The following is a 19,441-nucleotide window of genomic DNA, read 5'->3' as shown; positions in this document are numbered from 1 at the left end:
GCCTGATCTTAAGCAGAGAACTTACAAATCCTAGGCTGACAAATACGCGGAGCGCTATGAATTGGGCAAAAGAGGAAAACTGATAAGAAAATGCGAGTTCCGTGGCTGCAGGGTGATCAATGAGTGCTGGAAATCTGAATTGCAACAGAGAGACTCCTCAAGGCAAGGTGCAGATAGTAGTGCCCGGTATGAACCTAGCAAAGTCAGTGGTGACAATCCACTTTCTAAGAAAGAAGAAACAACTCTGCACTACGCTTTTCGAACAAGCCGCAGCCGGCCCTATCAGGATAACCAGATCGATTCTAGTTTCCATTCTATACAACGTTAAAAGAGGGAGTAGAACAATCCAGGCGGAAATGTTCAATTTTCACAGAGAATTACAACCTTTAAGTGGAGGATGCAGCTTCCAAGAACACATCATTTGATGAACCGCCAAATTCGTAGCAGGGGTGGTGTACATATCAATGTGTTGGCAATAAGAAGCGAGTTGATGAATCAATTCAAAGCATTTCCATCCAGATTGCCGGTGGTTCCAGATTTCTAGCTCTCACGCATTAAATGTGCCGCACATCCGCGCTTTGTATAAGTGAAAATAGAATCTATAAGGATAATGAGAGTGAACCAGTTACAATATTAATCTAAAAGACCAGATCATTCAACTACAGGGAAAGCCTGATTTTAGACCTCAAGGTATGAGGCCTAAGATAGCATCGTTGAGAAAATTCTCTTCAAGAGATTTTTATTTTAATTCATATCTATCAAGGTCCCTGGACGGACCCGGCACATTTAAGGCCAAAGTTAAGAGGTTCACGGGAGCTAGGCGAACAAGCAGCGGGCGACTTGGGGGCCACAGGCACCAACACTCGACCGCGGCGGAACCACCGATTCTGGACAACCATCCGTCATTCCCGCCGTTGAGTAGGGCAAATCTTGTCCGCGGAGCCGGTCAGAGTCCCTTAAGGCAGTGACTCGCTGGGGTCATCAACATTATCGCAGAGTGTCATGATTATAATAATTGTGCGGAGAAGAAATCTCAATGACAATGAGTTGTACAATATGCACCGTCGTAGCGCTTGCAGGGGCGCGGGGTGAGGATCTTATAAGCATGGCAAAGTCAACAAAAAGACAAAATAAAGAAATAGTCAAACAAAAGATGCATGTTGATACATATGCTTAGTCCTTTATACTGGTTGAACAAATCATCCCCCCCTCCTTCTGTAAAGAATCCATCTCGTCTAGAGCTACTTGAAGCCAAGGAAACATATATTCGTCATGAGCGCATCTGAGTCGTTTCGTCGTAACCATACCTTGGGACCATATACACCATGCCCCTTTTTTTCTATTCCCAGTCCCCAAAACACCAAGCCAGCCAGTCACTGGAGGCATGCCTCGCTTTCGTGCCCAGCTCCCCCAAACAAATCCTCAAAAGATGCCAGTATGGCAGCTGCCTGGTGGCAGGAATAGTATATGTACTGTGCAATTCAGGCCTAAGTGGCCTAACATGAAAGAATGAAATAACGGCGTTAGACAGACAAGTCATCGAACTGAGAAACCAGCTCGCGGATCGTCCATCTCCATGTGTCGCGATCTCGGGATCCACGACCAACCCACTTCTCACACTTTCGTCTCCAACGGTCCTCCTCTTCACGCTGTCTCCTAACAAATTCAGGGCCGACATCGAACTCCTCTCCAACAAGCCACTCATCTTTGATGTCACTGACCCGACCCTGTCCGCGCGAGTCGTCAGCACCGTGGTCATCTAAATCGGGAATGTCCTTGAAAACATCCTCTTCATCGTCGAGAGCATTGAACCCATCCATCGTGTCGCTTGCCTCAGACGTCGGGTTGTTTTGCTGACCAATTTTGAGCCAGCACATATTCTGCGGGTCAAACACCATGCCGCCGACAACTTGGACTCCTTTGGTGGAGCTAATGTTGGTGATCAGAGCTGGACGGGGTGTTGTCACGTCCTTATCCCGCGCCGGGTGGGCCGGAGAAGGCGCCGGTGACTGCGTCGCGGTATGGTCAAAGGCGTTCAATGCATTCTCGTTGCCTTCCCATCGGAATGTGTCGGCATTATAATACATGCCATTGATGGTTTTGGATTCTTTGCCGCTATTCAAGTTTGCGATCAAGTGCGGCTTTTGCTGTTGCGCACGCTTAGAAGGCTTCTTTGATCGAACAATGTGTTGCGAAGGCAGCTGTGGGTTGGGAGCTGACCGCGGGGGCAGATTCGTGCCGCGCTGCGCAGAGATGGTAGCAAGCGGGCCATTTGCAGGAACTCGGTTTGCTAGCGACGTCTCGCGAGCAATACGACTCGCTGCGGTATCACGGGCAAAGCGGGGGGTGCCCGACAAGGGTTTGGCGGGGGACTGAGGCGCAGGAGTACCGATGCGATCGGGAATCAAACTCTGGTATGTCCTGTTTTTCAGAGCAGATTTCAGGCCGCTCGCGTTCGGTTGCCGCAGAAATCGGGTCTCGGCTTCCTTGGATGTTGGCAGATCGTCAAACCCGTCCAACTCATGGCCATCACCAAAATTGCGTTTGTTCTTGGGCTTGCTGAGCCTCTCCCAAGTATCAGCGGCAACTTTAAACCGCTGAGGACTTGGAGAACGCATAGCCGACCTTGAGAATGTCCGAGAGATAGGTCGAGTGTCAATGGCATTCTCAGAATCCCATCGACGAAACTGCCGCATGCCTTTGGACGTGACATGATGCGATGTATTCTGTGAGCCTCCCGCAGGCAAGAAAGGCATAGGGGCTTTTTTGGAGTGCGATGTTGGGCTTTCTTGCTGGCGAATGCGCTCAACTGGTGTCTTGGGTCGGAGACCAGATTGAGGCCGGTTATTGTCCCTGGAAGGTGGCCGATCCGACCGTGTAGTGGAGGGTTTCATGGGCGAGTTTACTTGCCGAACAGCAGGCATAGAACGCTTTTGGCGCAAAAGCTGCGCATTTGTCGTAGATGCAGCGTCGTTACGAAGAGTGCTGAACGAGGATCTCGTAGTAACTTCTCTCCGGCGTGGTGTAGATGGCGGGAAAGGAGGAGCGTGCAATGTCGTGGGAGTCGGTACGCTAACCACGGATGATTGTGCAGAGTGTCCGAGGCGCGATTGAGGCCGGCGGCTCCTCTGCTGGATCGGGCCGCCGCTCTCCGAGACGGGCTCCAACACGGTAGAACGTGAACGCTCATGACTGAGACGTGGCAGACGAGTGGTCGGGCCAGACTTGTTGGTGAAAGTCAGCGAGATAGCCGTCTTTGGTCGCGCAGGGCTTGCGGGTTGTGATTCCTTGATTTTTATGTTTCGGTGCAAGGATAGCTTGGTTGACTCAAATACATCACCATCGCCGATCTCTAGCCCATCAAGAGGATCCTGACGCTCTGGTTCCACGTGTGGTTTGTTTGGGGTAGTTGTGGCACTGGCAATCTGTGTATCGACAATCAACCTTGATGGGGAGGGGCTGTTTTTACGGCGCTGGAGTCGCTCTTTGAAGTTCAGGGGTCCGGCAGGGAGCAGGAGGCCATCGAAGGTCTCGTCTTCACTCTCCGCAGTGACCGAGCTAGAAATGCTAGGGCTGAGCGCAGATGCAGAGGAGCTCCTATTTGATCTCCCATCACGTCGGGTACCGCCCCAGCGAGTACCCAGACTTCCTTCGCCCCAATCCAAGTCGTCGACCTGCGACGGCGTTGTGGGGATATCTCTTCTAGTTGATAGTGTCAGCTTGCCATCCGATGGCAGCTCTAGGTCACCTTCAAAGTCATCGTCGGCTGCCGACGGCTTGTCTTTCTTTTGTGGTGTTGGAGGTGTGATGAAAGACACAGGGTTGATCTGCTGTCGCCCCCTGGGGATGCTGGGTACGCGAACAGTAGCAGGGCTATCACCAAAGAAGTCGTCGTCGTTGTCATCCTTGAACTTGTCCAAGTTGATGGCCGAAGTGAGTGCGCTCGTCGCAGACTTCGCCGCCGAGCTAGACAAGGGTTGGACAGAAGCCGAGAAAGCATGTATTGTTGACGGCGATTTCCTAGAACGCGTTGGGCTTTCCATGGCGGAGCCCGCACTGACTTGTCGAAGGGTATCGGGAAAGTCGATGGCTTCTTTGGGCTTGATGGCGAGCCCTTTGGAGGACTCGGGGAGTTCCAAGTCATTTTCCCAATCGTCTTGAATAATCTTTTGAATTTTGCGTCCTCCTAGACGCTTAATGGTTCCGCCCATGAGTGCCGAGGTGGGCACGTTCTGGGGCAACGGGATGCCAGCATGTTGAGCAGCGGCGATGGCATCCATTGTTGAGCTTTCGTCATCACCAGGAATATGAAACTGCTGTTCGTCGCCTTGCATCGATTCTATCTCGGATCGAAACGACATGTGAGACGAGGTAGAGTCTCGGCGACGGAGGGGCGCGTTGCCGAAATTGGTAGAGGTGCGCCTGCTAAGGTCGTCGCCGTCGAGGAGGAAGTCGCCATCGTCATCCCAGCTCTCGATTTCCTCGGCGGGTTGTCGGTCTTTCAGTTTTAATGCAGCCATGATAATTTATGGCGACGGTAAAGCGAGCGTCGCGCCTGAAGCGAGTCCAAACGATTGAAGTGGCTAGGCGTAGAGGAAGGCTGGGGTCTAGGTTGGCGAGCACATAATCGGGGGCATCAATGCGTTGCGATACCAAAAATGAATCCGTCGCTGTCCGTGTCGCTTTACACTATGGGTAGTTTCTGACTGATTGCAGGCTGCTATTCGGTTGCAAAGTGGCGGGTTGGCCGCGCAGTTTGTGGACGTGTCGTATGGACGAAATTGATTTAATTTGGGCGGGCAGGCGGGCAGTCGTGTGGAAGCGAATGGTACGAGTCGGGCGTCCGGTATTGATGCCGAAATCCCAGATGCCAACGAGCTGCGCGAATAGGCACGAGCTCGAGAGCAAGGAGGACGGCGCTGTGCTGGTTGGGTTAGTATTTTGTCGTGTGTGAAGATGCAAATCGGCCGCGTTGAGGGTTCAGGCAAGCGAGAAAGTATAGGTAGATAGCCAGCGAGCGGAGTTGGTTGGTGGTGGGCGGCGGGTGGGAATAACTAGAAAGGCTGGGGGAATACCTTGCGGCCTACCTAGGCAGAGAATCGGGAATGGGTGGCTGGTACCTTGCGGTGCGCACGACGGCGCAGCGCTCCAGTGCCCGGCTGGGCTGACTGGGTACTGGCTGTTTTAGCGTTAAAACCCTGTGCTTTAGTGGGAGGCCAGGGCGATACTTGGCAAAACGACGCCAAGAGGTACTCCGTAAAATACGTAGCTATAAATGACTGCAAATATAGGGGGACAGTGGAAAAGAGAAGAATAATAAAAAAGGGCAACAAAAAAAGAGAGCGCAAAATAAAGAAGCAACATAAGATGAGTGACTTGGTATTCTTTTTCTCTTTTTTTTTTCAGTATTCTGCAATTATTCTCGATTCTATTCTGTCGCCCGCAAAGCGTCAGTTGAGGCTGCTGGGTGGGTGGCCTGTGCGCACGCCATGTATCACTTTTCATCATACCCCGTTGTCTTGACCTGCCCACTTCTGCATCAAAAGTCATGACGAAAACAGCGTCATGAAAGTCTTCTGAATATAGGGTCAAATGCTTGAGAAATGTCATCAGCGAAACCACATTGTTAGGAATTCTTATGTCTACGTGCCAGAATGGCCCTGACACTTCAACACCTGCTCAGTAGAGGGTGAATGAAAATCACGTGCTCTGCTGACATAATGCACATCTGTCAGGTTGAGTACGCCCAGACTGGTATCCAGGCCCTGGCAAGTCAGACACGCATCCGTTTTGGAAACACCTGACTCTCTCTATTCACGGGTCTTCAGGCTTCCTCAACTGTCCCACCCCCTTTGTCAGAGCATCTTTGTCTGAACATGGTCAGACTATCCGTACTCCCATAGCGCTCGGATTCCACAACTGCCCACATAGACCAGCTGGTGCTGTCAGGATGCCAGGCGTGCCGTCTGGACGCGCATGTGAAAACTGCCGCCGCCGACGTCAAAAGGTGCATATGAAATAACACAATTCTCTCCTGATATAACTACTAAGAGTAAAACATAAAAGTGCGACTACGCCAAGCCCACATGCTCGCGATGCACCAGCCTCGGGGTCGAGTGCGTTGGCTCCGGCCAGCGGCGCTTCCTCTTCATAGACCAGAAATGCGCCAGGCGCCAGAATGTGAGCCGCAAGAGTATCAATCCGGCTGATTCGACGCCCCCTTCCTCTCTCCAGTCACTTTCACAGTGTCCGAGTAGTGAGACGAACATGCTCATCAGCAGCTTCTTGGAGATGATGCACCCTGCCACGGACCGTAGATTCAATCTGGTGTGGACGTACGGTGAATTTCTCCGCAGTGTTCCTCAAAGACTAGGTTCCAATACGGCCCTTGACGTAGCTGCCCAAGCTCTGGTAGCATCGCACCAGAATTTTGCTATGCGCCGTCCCGTCACCGCCGATAGCCTCGCAAGATACTCGGATGCTATAAAAGCACTGACAGAGAGCATCAATAACCCCATCACATCTCATTCCCTAGAGACTATTTGTGCCGTAATATTGTTGACAATGTGTCAAGTAAGTATCTTACCCTCGGTGGCAAGTCCTTTCTTCTAATTCCCGCAGAATCTCAGCGGGTTCGGCCTACAACATCTAAACAGCCACTGCCAAGGCGCGGTCCAAATGCTGCGCGCAAGACCGCCGTGCAATATCACAAACGAATTCGAAATGGGTCTGCATACATATCTATATGGGCCTATCGTAAGTTGCGACTCTTTGTGGCATGCGCGTCAAGTAAAGACTAATCGCATCGCCAGCTGGTCCAATCTCTCTTCAACAGAACAATGCGGCTTTCACCATCCAAATTCGAGGCTCTATCGACAGTTCTTGTGTTTGACAAGCGATCACCTAGTTACAGTACCCTAGCGCTTCTTTTTCAGATACCTTCGCTATTGCAACGCGGAAGAAACGTATCACAGGGCTTGGCAGACCGCGAAGCGTTTATAATTGACCTCTCCTCGATATACGAGACCCTACGAAAGGCGACATCCTTTTTATACGCCAAGTACATGATTGTTTCAGGCACAGGGAGCAAACAGACGGGCCCATACGGCTTCTGCCTGGCGTTCAGTTGCATATTCAATTGCATGATGCGGGCTGTCCAGCCAAACAGCAACGAATTGCACTTGGAGGCCGAGAATCTGGTGAAGGATACATTCGATCTGGTTCCCGAAGCACAGCAAAATAGGCCGCTGGGAGCCGCTCACATGATGCTAAATTTGAGTACCGCTTGGTTATGTGCCAAGGACGAACACGAGCGGCAACTGCTTCACACTTTATTGGGCGAGTTTAGCTGGGATTTCCGCAGAAGTGCTCACGCCATGTGGCCCGTGCAGCATCTCGAGGGTCTGCTCTGCGATCTCGAGTTCAAGACAGACCCGGGAGTTGTTTTGGCCCATGCTGGGTGATGGCGGTTGAGATCTGGCTGATCGTGAAAGGTTGCTGAAGCGATACCTCCACGTGATTGGCCGGGGGTGGCGCGTGTCGCTAACCCCACCATACTTTCGAGACCATCACAGCAAGCTGGCAAGCAATCAGTACATCAAGCACACATTTCATTGAGCTATTGCGAGGCCGTTTCGACACTTCCACTAGACGTTTACCGCAAGGATTCTTGTTGATGCAATTTTAAAGTTCCACGCCTGCCCTACTGCCTCCGTGAGCGACCCTGAAGCGGAGAGGAGGCTCATACCCCCGCCGTTGCGCCATCTCATCACCTCGACGAGCCGAGCTGCTCAAGAACCAATACCCGACCGGTCCAAGACTACACAAGCAATACTTCTCTGCTACACTCACAGCCAGCCGAAGCCATGTCGGAGGTAGCCTTTGCCAAGACGTTTCTCACCACGCTCGATGCGCGCCCAACCAAACTCTCGCCAGACCACGTCGAAGATGCTCGGAATTTCCCTGCACGCCCGCCCGTTCGTCGCCCCGTTTTTCCACCCACCTACGTTTCCTCCTCCTTGTCCCAACGCAACTAACCAAGCATCTTTCCCGCCGGCACACAGTACATCCTCCCACGGATGCCCACGGAGATGAGCCGGCCGCGGGGCGGGGCCGGGGCCGCACCCGGCCAGGAGCGGAGCGTGACCGTCACGCTGCGCTCGCTGCGCAACCCTCCGCTTGACATCAAGCTAGCCGCGCAGCCGCTCGGCACGTCGCTGCTCGACGTCAAGCAGGCGGCGGCCGCGCGCGCCCGCGTACCGGCCGACAAGCTCAAGATCCTACACAACAAGCGGCCGCTGCCGGACAGCAAGGTGCTGGGCGAGGTTCTCGGCGAGGACCCGCCGACGGCGGTCGAGTTCAGCGTCATGGTCATTGGTGGCGCGGCGGCGGTGCTGCCAGAAGGCGGTGCGGACGATGCGGCTACGCCGATGGAGGTGGACGCCGGGCTGGGCGATGCGCAGGCGACGGCGGTCAAGGCGAGAAAGGGCGCCGCGGCGGTGGAACAGGCCCAGTTCTGGACGGACCTGAACGGGTTCCTGATGCAGAGGGTCAAGGACGAGGAAACGGCGGCGGAGCTGACGACGGTTTTCAAGAATGCGTGGCAGTCGCACAAGGCGAAGCCCTAGATGAGCTCGAGGGCGGGGCAGGAGAGGCTTGTATATATGGATTAGACGTGGTATTACGAGAGAAGTTGATAGTTTTATACACTACAATGCATTGTTGAAGCAGCACACCAACCTCGACTTGGTTTGAAGAGCTGATGAGAGCAACGTCGCATACTGTGAGAGAGTCCGTTTCTCGATCCCTTTTGGAACCGTTCTTGGGATTTTTGGTTTCATTTGTGGTCTAGACAGCTGCGATATATAACCTGCTAGTTTCCATCTTTTGTATTGGAGCCTATGCCGACAGACACGGCCCCCTCATCCTCGTCATTTGTCATGTGAAGCGTTGTTGTGAATGTGGTTGTTGTGTCCCACCTACGGGGGCGTAGTTGATGGGGTGGTGGGTGGGCGCACTTAGGCGGCAAGACCCTTGCTGACGGTCTTGAGGATGGTGTCGTACTCAATGTCGTCAGAGTCGTTAGCCTGGAGCTCGCTGGCAAGACCGGTGAGAGAACGCTTCAGGGCCTCCTTGGAAGAAGCGTAAATCATCTTGGGCTGTGTGTGCGTGACAGAGGTTAGTTGTGGTTTTGATAGTCATGCGGTTTCCGGTGACAATCTCTCGTACCTGGATGCCGGCATCATCGGGAGACCAAGCAATGAAGACAATCTTGTTGCTGTGGCATGGGTTAGCTGCTTATCATGTTGCAATGGTTGTTTTGAGGGTACAACATACCGGATACCGTCACCAGAGGCGAGGCTGTACTCAAAGTCGTAGACAGCATAGCGGGGACCCTTGCCAACAGCACCCTGCGTAGTACAAAGAAACAGCTGGTCAGGATTTGCAAAATGAAGATGGTGGCTAACTTTCGGCGAAACGGGCTGGGTTATCAACTAACAGTCTTGCTCTTGGAGGTGGCGTTGATGAGCTTCTCGCGGAAGTTCTCCCATTCTTTGTCGTTGGAGGCTTCTTCAACGACAATCTGCTTGTTGTCGTCGCTGAGCTTGTAGATGATGTACTTGTGCTTCTTGGAGAGCTTCAGGTCGTTGTAGGCAGTGATGCACTCCTGGCTGACGGTGGCTCTGTAAAGGGGCAGAATGCCGAGTTAGTCGGTTTGGTCTTCTATTCTCTCCTGCACGATAATGGCCCTAATCATGCGAATCGACCGCCTCGGCGCAGCGTAGGCGCGCGGTTTGTTCCCTTGTGCTCTCGCGGGCAAAGTCGCATCTTCGCAGAGGCGGGGGGTGGGCACGACAGGTCGGTGGAGGGGTTTTGGGGGGGGAGGCGGGGGAGCATGTTGGCATGAGAGGCAAGGCTGGAACGCACCCGGATTGAGACTGTAGGTGAGAGAGAAAAAATGGTCAGCCTTCGGGCACTTGCAACATTGGAGACGTGCGCGGGTTGGCGCATCATTATACGTACCATGATGGCGGTGTTTGTGAGGTGAAGGTGGCGGAAGGGAAGATTTGCTCTGGAGAAGAGGGGAGCTTGGTCAGTTATTATTGCGCAAAGATACGTGGGTAATAAGTAAGGTAGGGGTAGTGTGTATTCGGGCGTAGCGGGGTGTGCAGCTCCCAGAGACAGGCAAGGGGGAAAAAAAAGTAGTTGCGGCGAGTGGAGAGGAACCAACATGAATAAGAGAAAAACAAAAGGACTGCTTTCGGGACTTTTGCCTTTTATTCGCGATGCAGATTGGTGGTTTGTTTACGAGAAGTTTAGGAAGAAGGAGAACGCCGGGTTCTGGAAGATGGTGTGAGGTTTGGTGGGCATATAATATTATGGGAGAGCTGGGAGGGGCAGAGCAGCAAAGCCAAGCCAGCAGCAAGCAGCAAGCAGCAGCAGTACCTCAACTAGCTCACTAGATGACGATGAGGTGCGAGCCAGCAGCGCGGAACAGGCAGCTGCTTATAGGCAGTTGCCTACAGGCAGCGAGGTTTCCGCTTTGCAGGCAGACTACCGCAAGTATTAAGGTACCTAACTAGGTAGGAGGAGGTACACTGGTGTAGGTGCCGACCTACTTATCTTAGTGCCTCAGGTAGGCTAGGCACTGGGTGGAAAAAAAACATCGCCGGTCCACCTACTACCAGTAACCGACCTTCAAGAAACAACCACTCATAATAATATCAATTCAATAGTAAAAAAATAGAAAAAAAATAGATGATAGAATAACGCTGATAGGTAGTCCGTTTTCTATAAAGAGAAATATAATTTTGAGGTTATGTAGGCGTAGAATTAATATCTAAATTAATAGTAGGTGGCTGTCGAGGTAGGTAGACCGGCGATGTTTTTTGTCCCCCACTTGCTAGGCTACCAGCTGCGTACCAGTAGGTCCTTGATACCTCATGCCTTGGTGGGGGTTGGCCGTGAGACGCCCCACGTGATGCTTTCCCGGTGACGTCGGCGCTGCTGAGCCTCACCAATCAATGTAAAAGCCCGAGGTGTCCTCTCCGGAAATCAAATTTAGATAAAATGATCAGCTATATCAGGGTCTATGCATAGTATTACCAGTATACTGATATGCTTACCAGTATGTGCTTGTTTGTGCTTCTTCTCCAAAATAGTCATGTACTCTCGGTTCGAGCAAGCTTAGCTGTACGGGCAGCTGTTGCGCTGACTACGCCTCGACGTCGGTAGAAAAGTCAGGTCGGCCTTCGCCAACACCAGCGCAATCAGACCATATTACCGTCCCCCATTTGATTTCGACAGGTTCGAAGCGCTCTTCCAACTGGCAGGCGGAGTCTCGTCGTCATGTTGGATGCTGGGCGTGTTTTGACGCTTGCCCTGCAAGCATTTTCTATCCAGGGTAGCCGCCAACAATTCCCATGGGTGGTAACCCATACCTAACTACATCAACATTATTAGTATCTATATGCATGTCGCTCCAGATATCATCGTTCATTTTCGGGCCCGTCAGCCTCTTGTTGCAATTGTCTCGACTCTGAGGAGTCATGTTAAATTGATGTGACATATACATTTGAGGGGGCTATGTAAGTAAATATGCGTAGACGAGACATCACTCTGATGCATAAGTGCCCATCCTTTCGCTGCTCTAAGGCCTTCCGTCACATCCTAGGAGTTGCAACGAGAAAGTCTCGTAATGACTTTTGCTCATATTTTTGGTTCTACAATGTGGGCTACCGTAACTACTATACAATGGCTCTCTGCCATATAGCTGTGTCCGATGTTGCGTCTTGCCGACGCTTCCATCGCTCTTCAGACATAGAGGGGAGATTAAATAAAAAACAAGGCCTGACTTGATCCATCCGTTCTATAACACCGAATCCGTGCCCAGTAGATTTTCTGTTTCCGTTTTGTACATTGTCGCCTGTTTTATTTTGATTCGTTTTTCAGGTTTCCCATCTTACATCATGCCACCCATGCCACCCATACCGCCCATGCCACCCATGCCGCCCATACCGCCAGCACCGCCAGGACCCTTCTCTTCAGGGGCATCAACAATGGCGACCTCGGTGGTACCGAGCAGGGAGGCAACACCGGAGGCGTCAATGAGGCCAGTGCGGACAACCTTGAAGGGGTCCAGAATACCGGCCTGGATCATGTCGACGTACTCGCCCTTGGAAGAGTCGAAGCCCTTGTTGAACTCGGCGCCAAACTCGTCGGTCAGCTTGCCGACAACGACGGAGCCCTCAAGGCCAGCGTTCTCAATGATGGTACGGGCGGGGCGCTTGATGGCGTTCTGAACAATAGAGACACCAAGCTGCTGGTCAAAGTTGGCAGGCTTGACGTCCTTGAGAGCGTTGCTCGAGGCCTTGATCAGAGCAGTGCCACCACCGGGCAGGATACCCTCCTCAACGGCAGCGCGGGTGGCGTTGAGAGCATCAACAAGGCGGTCCTTCTTCTCGCCAACCTCAACCTCGGAGGAGCCACCGACCTTGATGACAGCGACACCGCCAGAGAGCTTAGCAAGACGCTCCTGGAGCTTCTCCTTCTCGTACTCGGAGGTGGTGGGGTCAGCCATGACGCCACGGATCTGCTCACAGCGCTGGGCAAGGGCATCCTTGGAACCCTCACCATTGAGCATGATGGAATCTTCCTTGGTGATGGTGATGGAGCCAGTGGATCCGAGCATATCAGCGGTAGCCTTCTCGAGCTTGATCTCGAGCTCGTCGCTGAAGACAGTAGCGTTGGTCAGGATACCGATATCACCAAGGATAGACTTGCGGTTGTCACCGAAGCCGGGAGCCTTGACGGCAGCAACCTGGAGCTGACCACGGAGCTTGTTGAGAATGCAGACAGCAAGGGCCTCGCCATCGATGTCCTCAGCGATGATGACAAGAGGGCGGCGCTGCTGGGTCGAGATCTCAAGAGCAGGGATGATGTCCTGGACGGCAGAAATCTTCTTCTCGGAGAGGAGGATGAGAGGGTTCTCAAACTCGACCTTCTGGGCCTTGGCGTCGGTGATGAAGTAAGGGGAGATGAAGCCGCGGTCGAATCGCATACCCTCGGTGACCTCGAGCTCGTCCTGAAGAGTCTTGCCCTCCTTGACGGTGATGACACCCTCCTTGCCAACCTTCTCCATGGCGTTGGCAATCATCTTTCCGATATCATGGTCACCGTTGGCAGAGATGGTGGCGACCTGAGCAATCTCAGCGCTAGTGGTGATATCACGCTTGTTCTTCTGGAGGTATTCGACGACGGCATCGACAGCAGCCTGGATACCACGGCGGAGGTCCATAGGGTTGCAGCCCGCAGCAACGTTCTTGACAGTCTCGGAGAAGATGGCGCGGGCGAGAACAGTAGCTGTGGTGGTACCGTCACCAGCGACCTCGTTGGTCTTGGAAGCGACATCCTGGAGGAGCTTGGCACCAAGGTTCTCGAACTTGTCTTTCAGGGTAACGGCACGAGCGACGGTAACACCATCTAAGGAGAATTAGCTGGAATGTCTCGATTTGGAAACCATGATCAATTTCTCATACCCTTGGTAATCTTGGGAGAGCCAAAGCTGGACTCAATCAGGACGTTGCGACCCTTGGGGCCGAGTGTAGTAGCAACGGCCTTGGCGAGGGTGTCGACACCAGCCAGGAGAGCGGCACGGCCCTCAACACCAAACTTGAGCTCCTATTTCCGCGTGTCAGCAATCAATCGAGCCCCCTTAAAGATTTTCAGGGCGCTACCGACCTTGTGGGCGAAACGAAGCTGCTGGCCGAGGCCAGCGCCAGCTCGGAACTTGGTAGAAGCAGAGGCGAGAGCAGAGGCTCGGGCCTGGGAGCTCAATGCGCGCTGCATCGTGTATATGTGTATGTGGGAGAGAGAAAGAAAATAAAAGGGGTATATAGTATTACAACACAGCACAAGAAATAGTACAACGACTCCAAGGGGGATTGATGATGGAGAGCGACGGCAGAGAGGTAAAAAGCTTGGGGTAGAAGGGGAAAAGAAGAGTAAGGGTGATGTCCTGCCAGCTTCGGCCCCAAAAAAATTGTCGCTGGCGGCGAGCGTCGGCAAAACATCGTCCTGTCCCCAATTTGAGCTAGTCCTAAAATGGCATAGTCGCGACTCCAGACTAATTCTACCTTCTTCCAGCGGCATCTGAGACGTCGCCGGGCCATCAGCTTGCGATCGCAGCAGACGACAACCTACAAGGAAAAAAAAGGAAAAAGAAGTAGGAAGTTTTGGTGGACTTCATTATCAATGCAATGCTTAACTTGACTTGTCTTTTGCTTCTTTTTTTCTTCACCTGTCTTGTTCTGTTGCCCCATAATCTTGCCGTCTATAGCTATTCCTAATCTTAGCCTCAATGCACTAGTCAGCAAGCTCTACCAGAGCTCTTATGTAGCAATACCGTTGTAGATTACATTGCCTCTCTGTATCTCATCTCCAAATCTCGTCCTGTGGTATCCGCTTCCGCCAGTAGCAAACTCTACAAGTTTTTGCAATGTGTTGGTGGAAATTTGATGAAAACAACAAGAAAATCGCCTAGCCGGCGGACCCAACGTCCGCAGTCCCAATGCTGGCAGAAAAAAAACCGAAGGAGCATATTGGTAGAATAGGGGAAATCATGTTGGACTTCCAATACTTCACGTCGCCATAAGCAACTGCAGGCAGCAAAACTGGACCCAGCCCATAGTTAGTTTTCAGAAATGCCCTGTCGTCGCTGAGTTGTCATCACTCTAGATACGAATTAGCATTGCCTGCTCGCGAGGTAGGACGAAACCCACATTTCTGCCATCGCATGTATCGCCAAAGTTTTCATCGACTGCCATATTTTGCGATTGATCTTCGTTTTTCGAGTCTCCCATGACCTGCGAGCAATCGACCAGCGCCGCTTGTTCCCCTTGGTACTCGGCAAAGGACTCGCCAGCTGGAAACATTGAGTAGTCTGTGGGCAAAGTAAAGTAGCCTGGAAACGGAGCATCGAAGGCTGTATGCTGCTTTGCATATGGATAGAGGCCCATTGGAGAGTATTGAGGCCATGGGTCCTCCTGCCATTGGCTCTGCGTGCTAGGTGCCGAGGTGGGAGCTGATCCCAGCGAGGTAACCGTCTCAAAGGACCGGGTCAACAGTGGATTCTCCAACTCGTCGACTTCAGATCTCTTTTGCCGGGTTGGAGAACAGAAGCTGCTCATAGGAGACCACTGTCGGGTTTTAGCGGGGATGCTGGAACAAGTACGTCGGAGCACTTACATTCTGCTCGAAGCGGCGGAGGCTATTGGTAACAGACTCATCGGTGGTGCTGGGAGGACCACTGCAGAATCTAGGGTGCTGTATCCGCACCGGGCTAGGCGAATCTGGCATGCATTCATCTTCGTCGCCAGAATGTTGGAAAGAGTCAGGGAGGTTGAACCTCAAATCATCGTGCCTCTCGTCAAAGCGAACGGCGCGCGTGGTATCCTTGTCGTCGCCGTCTAGGTCTTGACGCACATATCCGCGGATGTTTGGGTCGACAGTAGAGTTGGAACTAGGCTTTTGGCAAACCGGAGGCACAAGGTGTCCCTCTCTGATCAGTTCTTTCCTGACACGATTGAGATGCTGAACGACGGCGGCGCCAGAGGAGCCAGGGTGGAGGCGATGAGCAATTGAGTCCCATGGCAGCACGATCTTGTGTCGAGTACATTCGTAGTGAAGATGCAAAAGTAGCTTCTCAGCCATTCGGGGGCCTGCCGGGTGTTAATATCTGGTCCAGTGATGGGAGCAGCCCAGAGCTACTTACGACCCCACATGATGAGGCTACGGCCGACTACTCGGCCATTGCTACGTTTTTGCTCCTCGGTCGGAAGAGAATGGGAAAATGATGGCTCTCTGGCATGGCTTGGAGTTCTTTGTAATAGGGTAATAGCGGAATCACCATCTTTGCAGCCTCTTGACTGGGAGCGACGATCGTGAGCTGGGGATCGGCCCGTCTTAGACGGAGTCTTCTTCACGGGCGTGACACCCATGATGCAAATTGTGATAGACCCAAGATGGCAGATGATCTGTGTGGTGTATCAGCGTACTGTGTGAGTTTCTTTGCAGGCGTCGAGTGTGCAAATGGCCATGTCTGTGCTTGCAACCTACAGATCAATGAGAAGAGTCGGCAGCGCAGTTCGAGGCGCGGAGAACACTGAACATGAGATGGTTTTGCAGACGTATAACAAATAAGGGGTAGCAAAAGGAAATTGAAAATGCAAAAACAGCAGATCCAATGACGAAACCAATGCTTCGAGCAATCAAGCGCCGAGACACGCGGAACAAACTGCAGGTGACGAACTCGACGCAGAACAACAACCAAGATATTATTCTTTTTATATTGTCAATAACATGCCAGAAGAGGGGTAAAAAGAAAAAAGAAATATTTTCTCCAGACACTGGTAGGAAAACGCAGAGATGCCTGGTTGCTAGGGCAGATGTGTTGGAGCAACCGGCAGGCAAAAGCAGGACGTTGCCAGCTGGCAGAAGGTGGAGAAGAGAGAGGCTGGGATATTGAGTGACAGTTAATGATTGTTGCCCCAAAGGGGATTGTCTTTTTGGACGAGAAGTTGCTGACTGGTTAGCTAGTACTCGTTTGCTTTTGGGCCTCTGAGTAGTAGTTGTAAATGAGTAAAAGTAGAAAGCGCCAAATCATTTTCGTCCGGTCACATATTCGCCCGAATAATGTAGGTCGAAACTGACCAAAGAAGCTTTTATTTTCTCGTCTAGCACAAGATAGAGCGAGGATGATGGTCCATATCTTTCGGCCAAAGGAAGAATTGCATTGTTTTTGTAAAATATAACGCTCGAGTCCCAAGCAACAAAGTATCTGTCCATACATCTCATCCTCTGTCCTCGCTAGTCCTCCATTTAGAGAGCATGTAGTTTACTAGTCTCGGTTTTCTTGACTTTGCGTGCGATCGGCGCTGCCTTTTTGAGCTTCGGGGCTCAAAGCAAAATTGAGGCTGGATATTGTGGAGGTCTTGTTGGTGCGGCCTTGGTGATGCGAAGACCGAGCAATTGGTGGAGGGAGTAAATTCATTGGCTTGTTGAATAATATTGGTGGCAGTTGAAAGCTGACTGGCCAGTGACGATAGAAGCTCCATGTTATTTGACGTGATGCTTTGTAGGGTGTGTAGATGTTGCTCGAGGTGACCAACTTGGTAGCCCAGATCGGTATTTTCGGAGTCAAACCGTCGAAGATTGAGTCGCAACGGCCCCATTGCTTCGGCCAGCTTTTGCTCAATGACCTGCTCGATGATGGTGTAGATGGTCTCGGAGACGCGAGTCAAGTCGTGCTGCGCGCTCTGTGGTACAGCTTCAGGGGATCCAAGACGGCACATTTGCGGTGAATTGCAAGGCTCGCGAGTAATCGCAGAATTCAGAGTAGAGGCCAGCTCCGGCGGCGATACGTGTCCAAACTTGGGTGACTCCGGAGGTGTGAGCAGGCCATTCGGGTTGAAGCGCGAGGTGGGCAGCACGAAGGCATCGTGGTTCTCCTCAAGGAAGGGCATCTTGTCGGAAAAAAGTTGGTCTCTGCAAATGAAGCTCAAGAAGCGAATATGCTAGAGTTGAAGATGGCTCAGGAAGAGGCTTCTCGCTACCGCTTTCTGGGGGAATCATCTTGTATATACCCTCTTGTTATCCTTTTGGGCCACCGCTTCTTTGCTCCCAATCAGGAAATGGAAAGAAACAATGGCATTGATATCTTGCCCCCATTCATGGTCACCGACTCTGGCATCCTATTGTCTCTCTTACTGCGCTATTCATAAGTGACTCGACAGTCGGCAGATGGGGCCGGACCCAGCCCGTGCTGCTGCAGGCACCTTTGCCATTGAACGGCGGGCATCAATGGCAAATGCCGCTGTTTGCTCCCTTCTGTCGCAACTCTGGCGGGCTGTTCGTTGCTGATTTGACCTTTCTACCGTGAAACTAATTCGAACTGTTGAGATATGGTTGCAATGATGTGGTGGGTGTGGCCAACTTCTTGATGTATCGATCTCTTTTGCCAATTATGGCAAGCCTTCAATTACTTTTTTTAAGAAAAAACGAACTGTTCAAAAAACTGAAACTGCTCCTTTGCTTTGCGAGTATAACCCACGAAGTAAATCCAGAGACCCAAAACTATGTGTGCCTCTCAGGCAAGAACAAAAAAACCCAAATCCAGATTTTCGGTATTCCCATAGACAAAAAAACCGTATCAAAACCCGTCTTCTTTTTCTCCTATACCTTGCACACTCAGGCTCGAGCGGCTGACCATGCCGACGTCCTTATTTCTCCAATTAGGAATTCTAGATCTCATCAGCCTCGAACTTCTAATGCGAATCTTCGGGGGCATCTGCAAGATCACAGTTAGCAGGAGGAGCAATGTTCATGTAGTATATTTCTCTGTGTTGTAATCACCGGAAAGAGAAGACTCGGACTCGGACTTGGCCTTGACGTCCTCATCCTCAACTTCTTCTTCTTTGACCTTGGTATTGGCTCTCTTGCCGCGCGGAGCAGCCTTGATCTTCTTCACGGCTGGGGCCTTGGAAACGGTAGAAGCGACCGGAATTTTGCGCTTCTTGCCTGCTGGCTTGGCGGGCTCTTCATCGCCATCGACGGGGTCGGCGGCGGCGGTGGTGGCGGCGAGAGGCTTGCCGCTGGGTGAGACGCCGCAGGACTTAAGAAGACGCTCGTATCGCTTTGATCTGAATCTTATATCAGGTACAGTCGTGGAGATGTAAGACGAGCGGGAAAGTCGTCTCGCGGGTTTGGGAGAGGAAGGGAAGTGGAATGACATACGCAGCGCCCTTGGACACAATACCGAGTTCCTGGGCAACGAGCTCAAAGTTTGGCTCCCAAAAAGTTAGCACCAAGCATTTATCCCTGAATTCAGAGATTCGATGGTAGGGCCATGTTCATTACCTTTCCGTTGGTGTTATGGTTGATGCAAGCAACCAAAAAGCGGACGTTCTCAGCAGGATTGTTGGACATGATGTCAGTCGTGAGCTTGAAACTGCTATCACAGGTCTGAGTCTTTGTCGATCAAAAATTGGAACGAGGGATTCGAAAGACGATAGATAGGAGAGACCTGGGGCGAGGCAGAGACAGATAAGCTGCTGTAGGGGTGGTAGCTTCAATGCCAGAACGGAGACTCCAGAGTCCGAAAAGACGAAAAGACGAAACAGAGGCCAACCGCGGGGGCCGTGAATACGAAGGAGAGGATTGGAAGGCTGGAAGATGGTGTGTAAGAGGTTGCTTTTGAGAGAGTTATTGAGGAGAGAATTAGAAATGCTCGGCGGGAAGGGAAGCGTGTGGCTGGCGTGGTGGATGAAGTTAAGGTGAATGTGAATGGCGGCGCGTGCGCTCCCGTACAAACGGACGTATCTGTTTGTGACTGGAGGAATATACATGGGGCTGACTTCTTTACTGCTGCAAACTAGAACCTTCG

At 51.9% G+C, this 19,441-nt stretch overlaps 6 protein-coding genes across 6 annotated transcripts; 2 read left to right on the top strand and 4 right to left on the bottom strand.

Annotated features, from left to right (window-relative positions):
- Positions 1-1,523: 1,523 nt before the first annotated feature.
- V2A60_006648 (uncharacterized protein) lies at positions 1,524-4,520 on the bottom strand (the record flags this gene model as incomplete). Its single annotated transcript, XM_083257941.1, has 1 exon — positions 1,524-4,520. The coding sequence occupies one exon, from the start codon at positions 4,518-4,520 to the stop codon at positions 1,524-1,526; it is 2,997 nt and encodes a 998-aa protein (XP_083114067.1).
- A 1,747-nt stretch (positions 4,521-6,267) lies between these two features.
- V2A60_006647 (uncharacterized protein) lies at positions 6,268-7,463 on the top strand (the record flags this gene model as incomplete). The annotated part of the gene is made up of 3 exons (XM_083257940.1): positions 6,268-6,573; positions 6,622-6,756; positions 6,813-7,463. The coding sequence occupies 3 exons, from the start codon at positions 6,268-6,270 to the stop codon at positions 7,461-7,463; spliced, it is 1,092 nt and encodes a 363-aa protein (XP_083114066.1).
- Positions 7,464-7,865: 402 nt separating this feature from the next.
- On the top strand, positions 7,866-8,627 carry V2A60_006646 (cell-cycle control medial ring component-domain-containing protein; the record flags this gene model as incomplete). Its single annotated transcript, XM_083257939.1, has 2 exons — positions 7,866-7,976; positions 8,064-8,627. 2 exons carry the CDS (start codon positions 7,866-7,868, stop codon positions 8,625-8,627), a joined length of 675 nt encoding a protein of 224 aa, XP_083114065.1.
- A 390-nt stretch (positions 8,628-9,017) lies between these two features.
- Positions 9,018-13,848, bottom strand: V2A60_006645 (chaperonin Cpn60/GroEL family protein; the record flags this gene model as incomplete). The annotated part of the gene is made up of 7 exons (XM_083257938.1): positions 9,018-9,158; positions 9,229-9,277; positions 9,337-9,410; positions 9,500-9,683; positions 11,967-13,482; positions 13,539-13,680; positions 13,741-13,848. The coding sequence occupies 7 exons, from the start codon at positions 13,846-13,848 to the stop codon at positions 9,018-9,020; spliced, it is 2,214 nt and encodes a 737-aa protein (XP_083114064.1).
- An 848-nt stretch (positions 13,849-14,696) lies between these two features.
- On the bottom strand, positions 14,697-17,522 carry V2A60_006644 (uncharacterized protein; the record flags this gene model as incomplete). The annotated part of the gene is made up of 5 exons (XM_083257937.1): positions 14,697-14,732; positions 14,781-15,197; positions 15,247-15,719; positions 15,773-16,034; positions 17,169-17,522. 5 exons carry the CDS (start codon positions 17,520-17,522, stop codon positions 14,697-14,699), a joined length of 1,542 nt encoding a protein of 513 aa, XP_083114063.1.
- An 801-nt stretch (positions 17,523-18,323) lies between these two features.
- Positions 18,324-18,984, bottom strand: V2A60_006643 (uncharacterized protein; the record flags this gene model as incomplete). Its single annotated transcript, XM_083257936.1, has 4 exons — positions 18,324-18,346; positions 18,412-18,698; positions 18,793-18,845; positions 18,916-18,984. The coding sequence occupies 4 exons, from the start codon at positions 18,982-18,984 to the stop codon at positions 18,324-18,326; spliced, it is 432 nt and encodes a 143-aa protein (XP_083114062.1).
- Between the last annotated feature and the right edge of the window lie 457 nt (positions 18,985-19,441).

Source organism: Cordyceps javanica, chromosome 4 (assembly GCF_051103115.1).
Source record: "Cordyceps javanica chromosome 4, complete sequence".
NCBI classification, from domain to species: Eukaryota; Fungi; Ascomycota; class Sordariomycetes; order Hypocreales; family Cordycipitaceae; genus Cordyceps; species Cordyceps javanica.
This window is presented reverse-complemented; position numbering and strand designations above follow the sequence as displayed.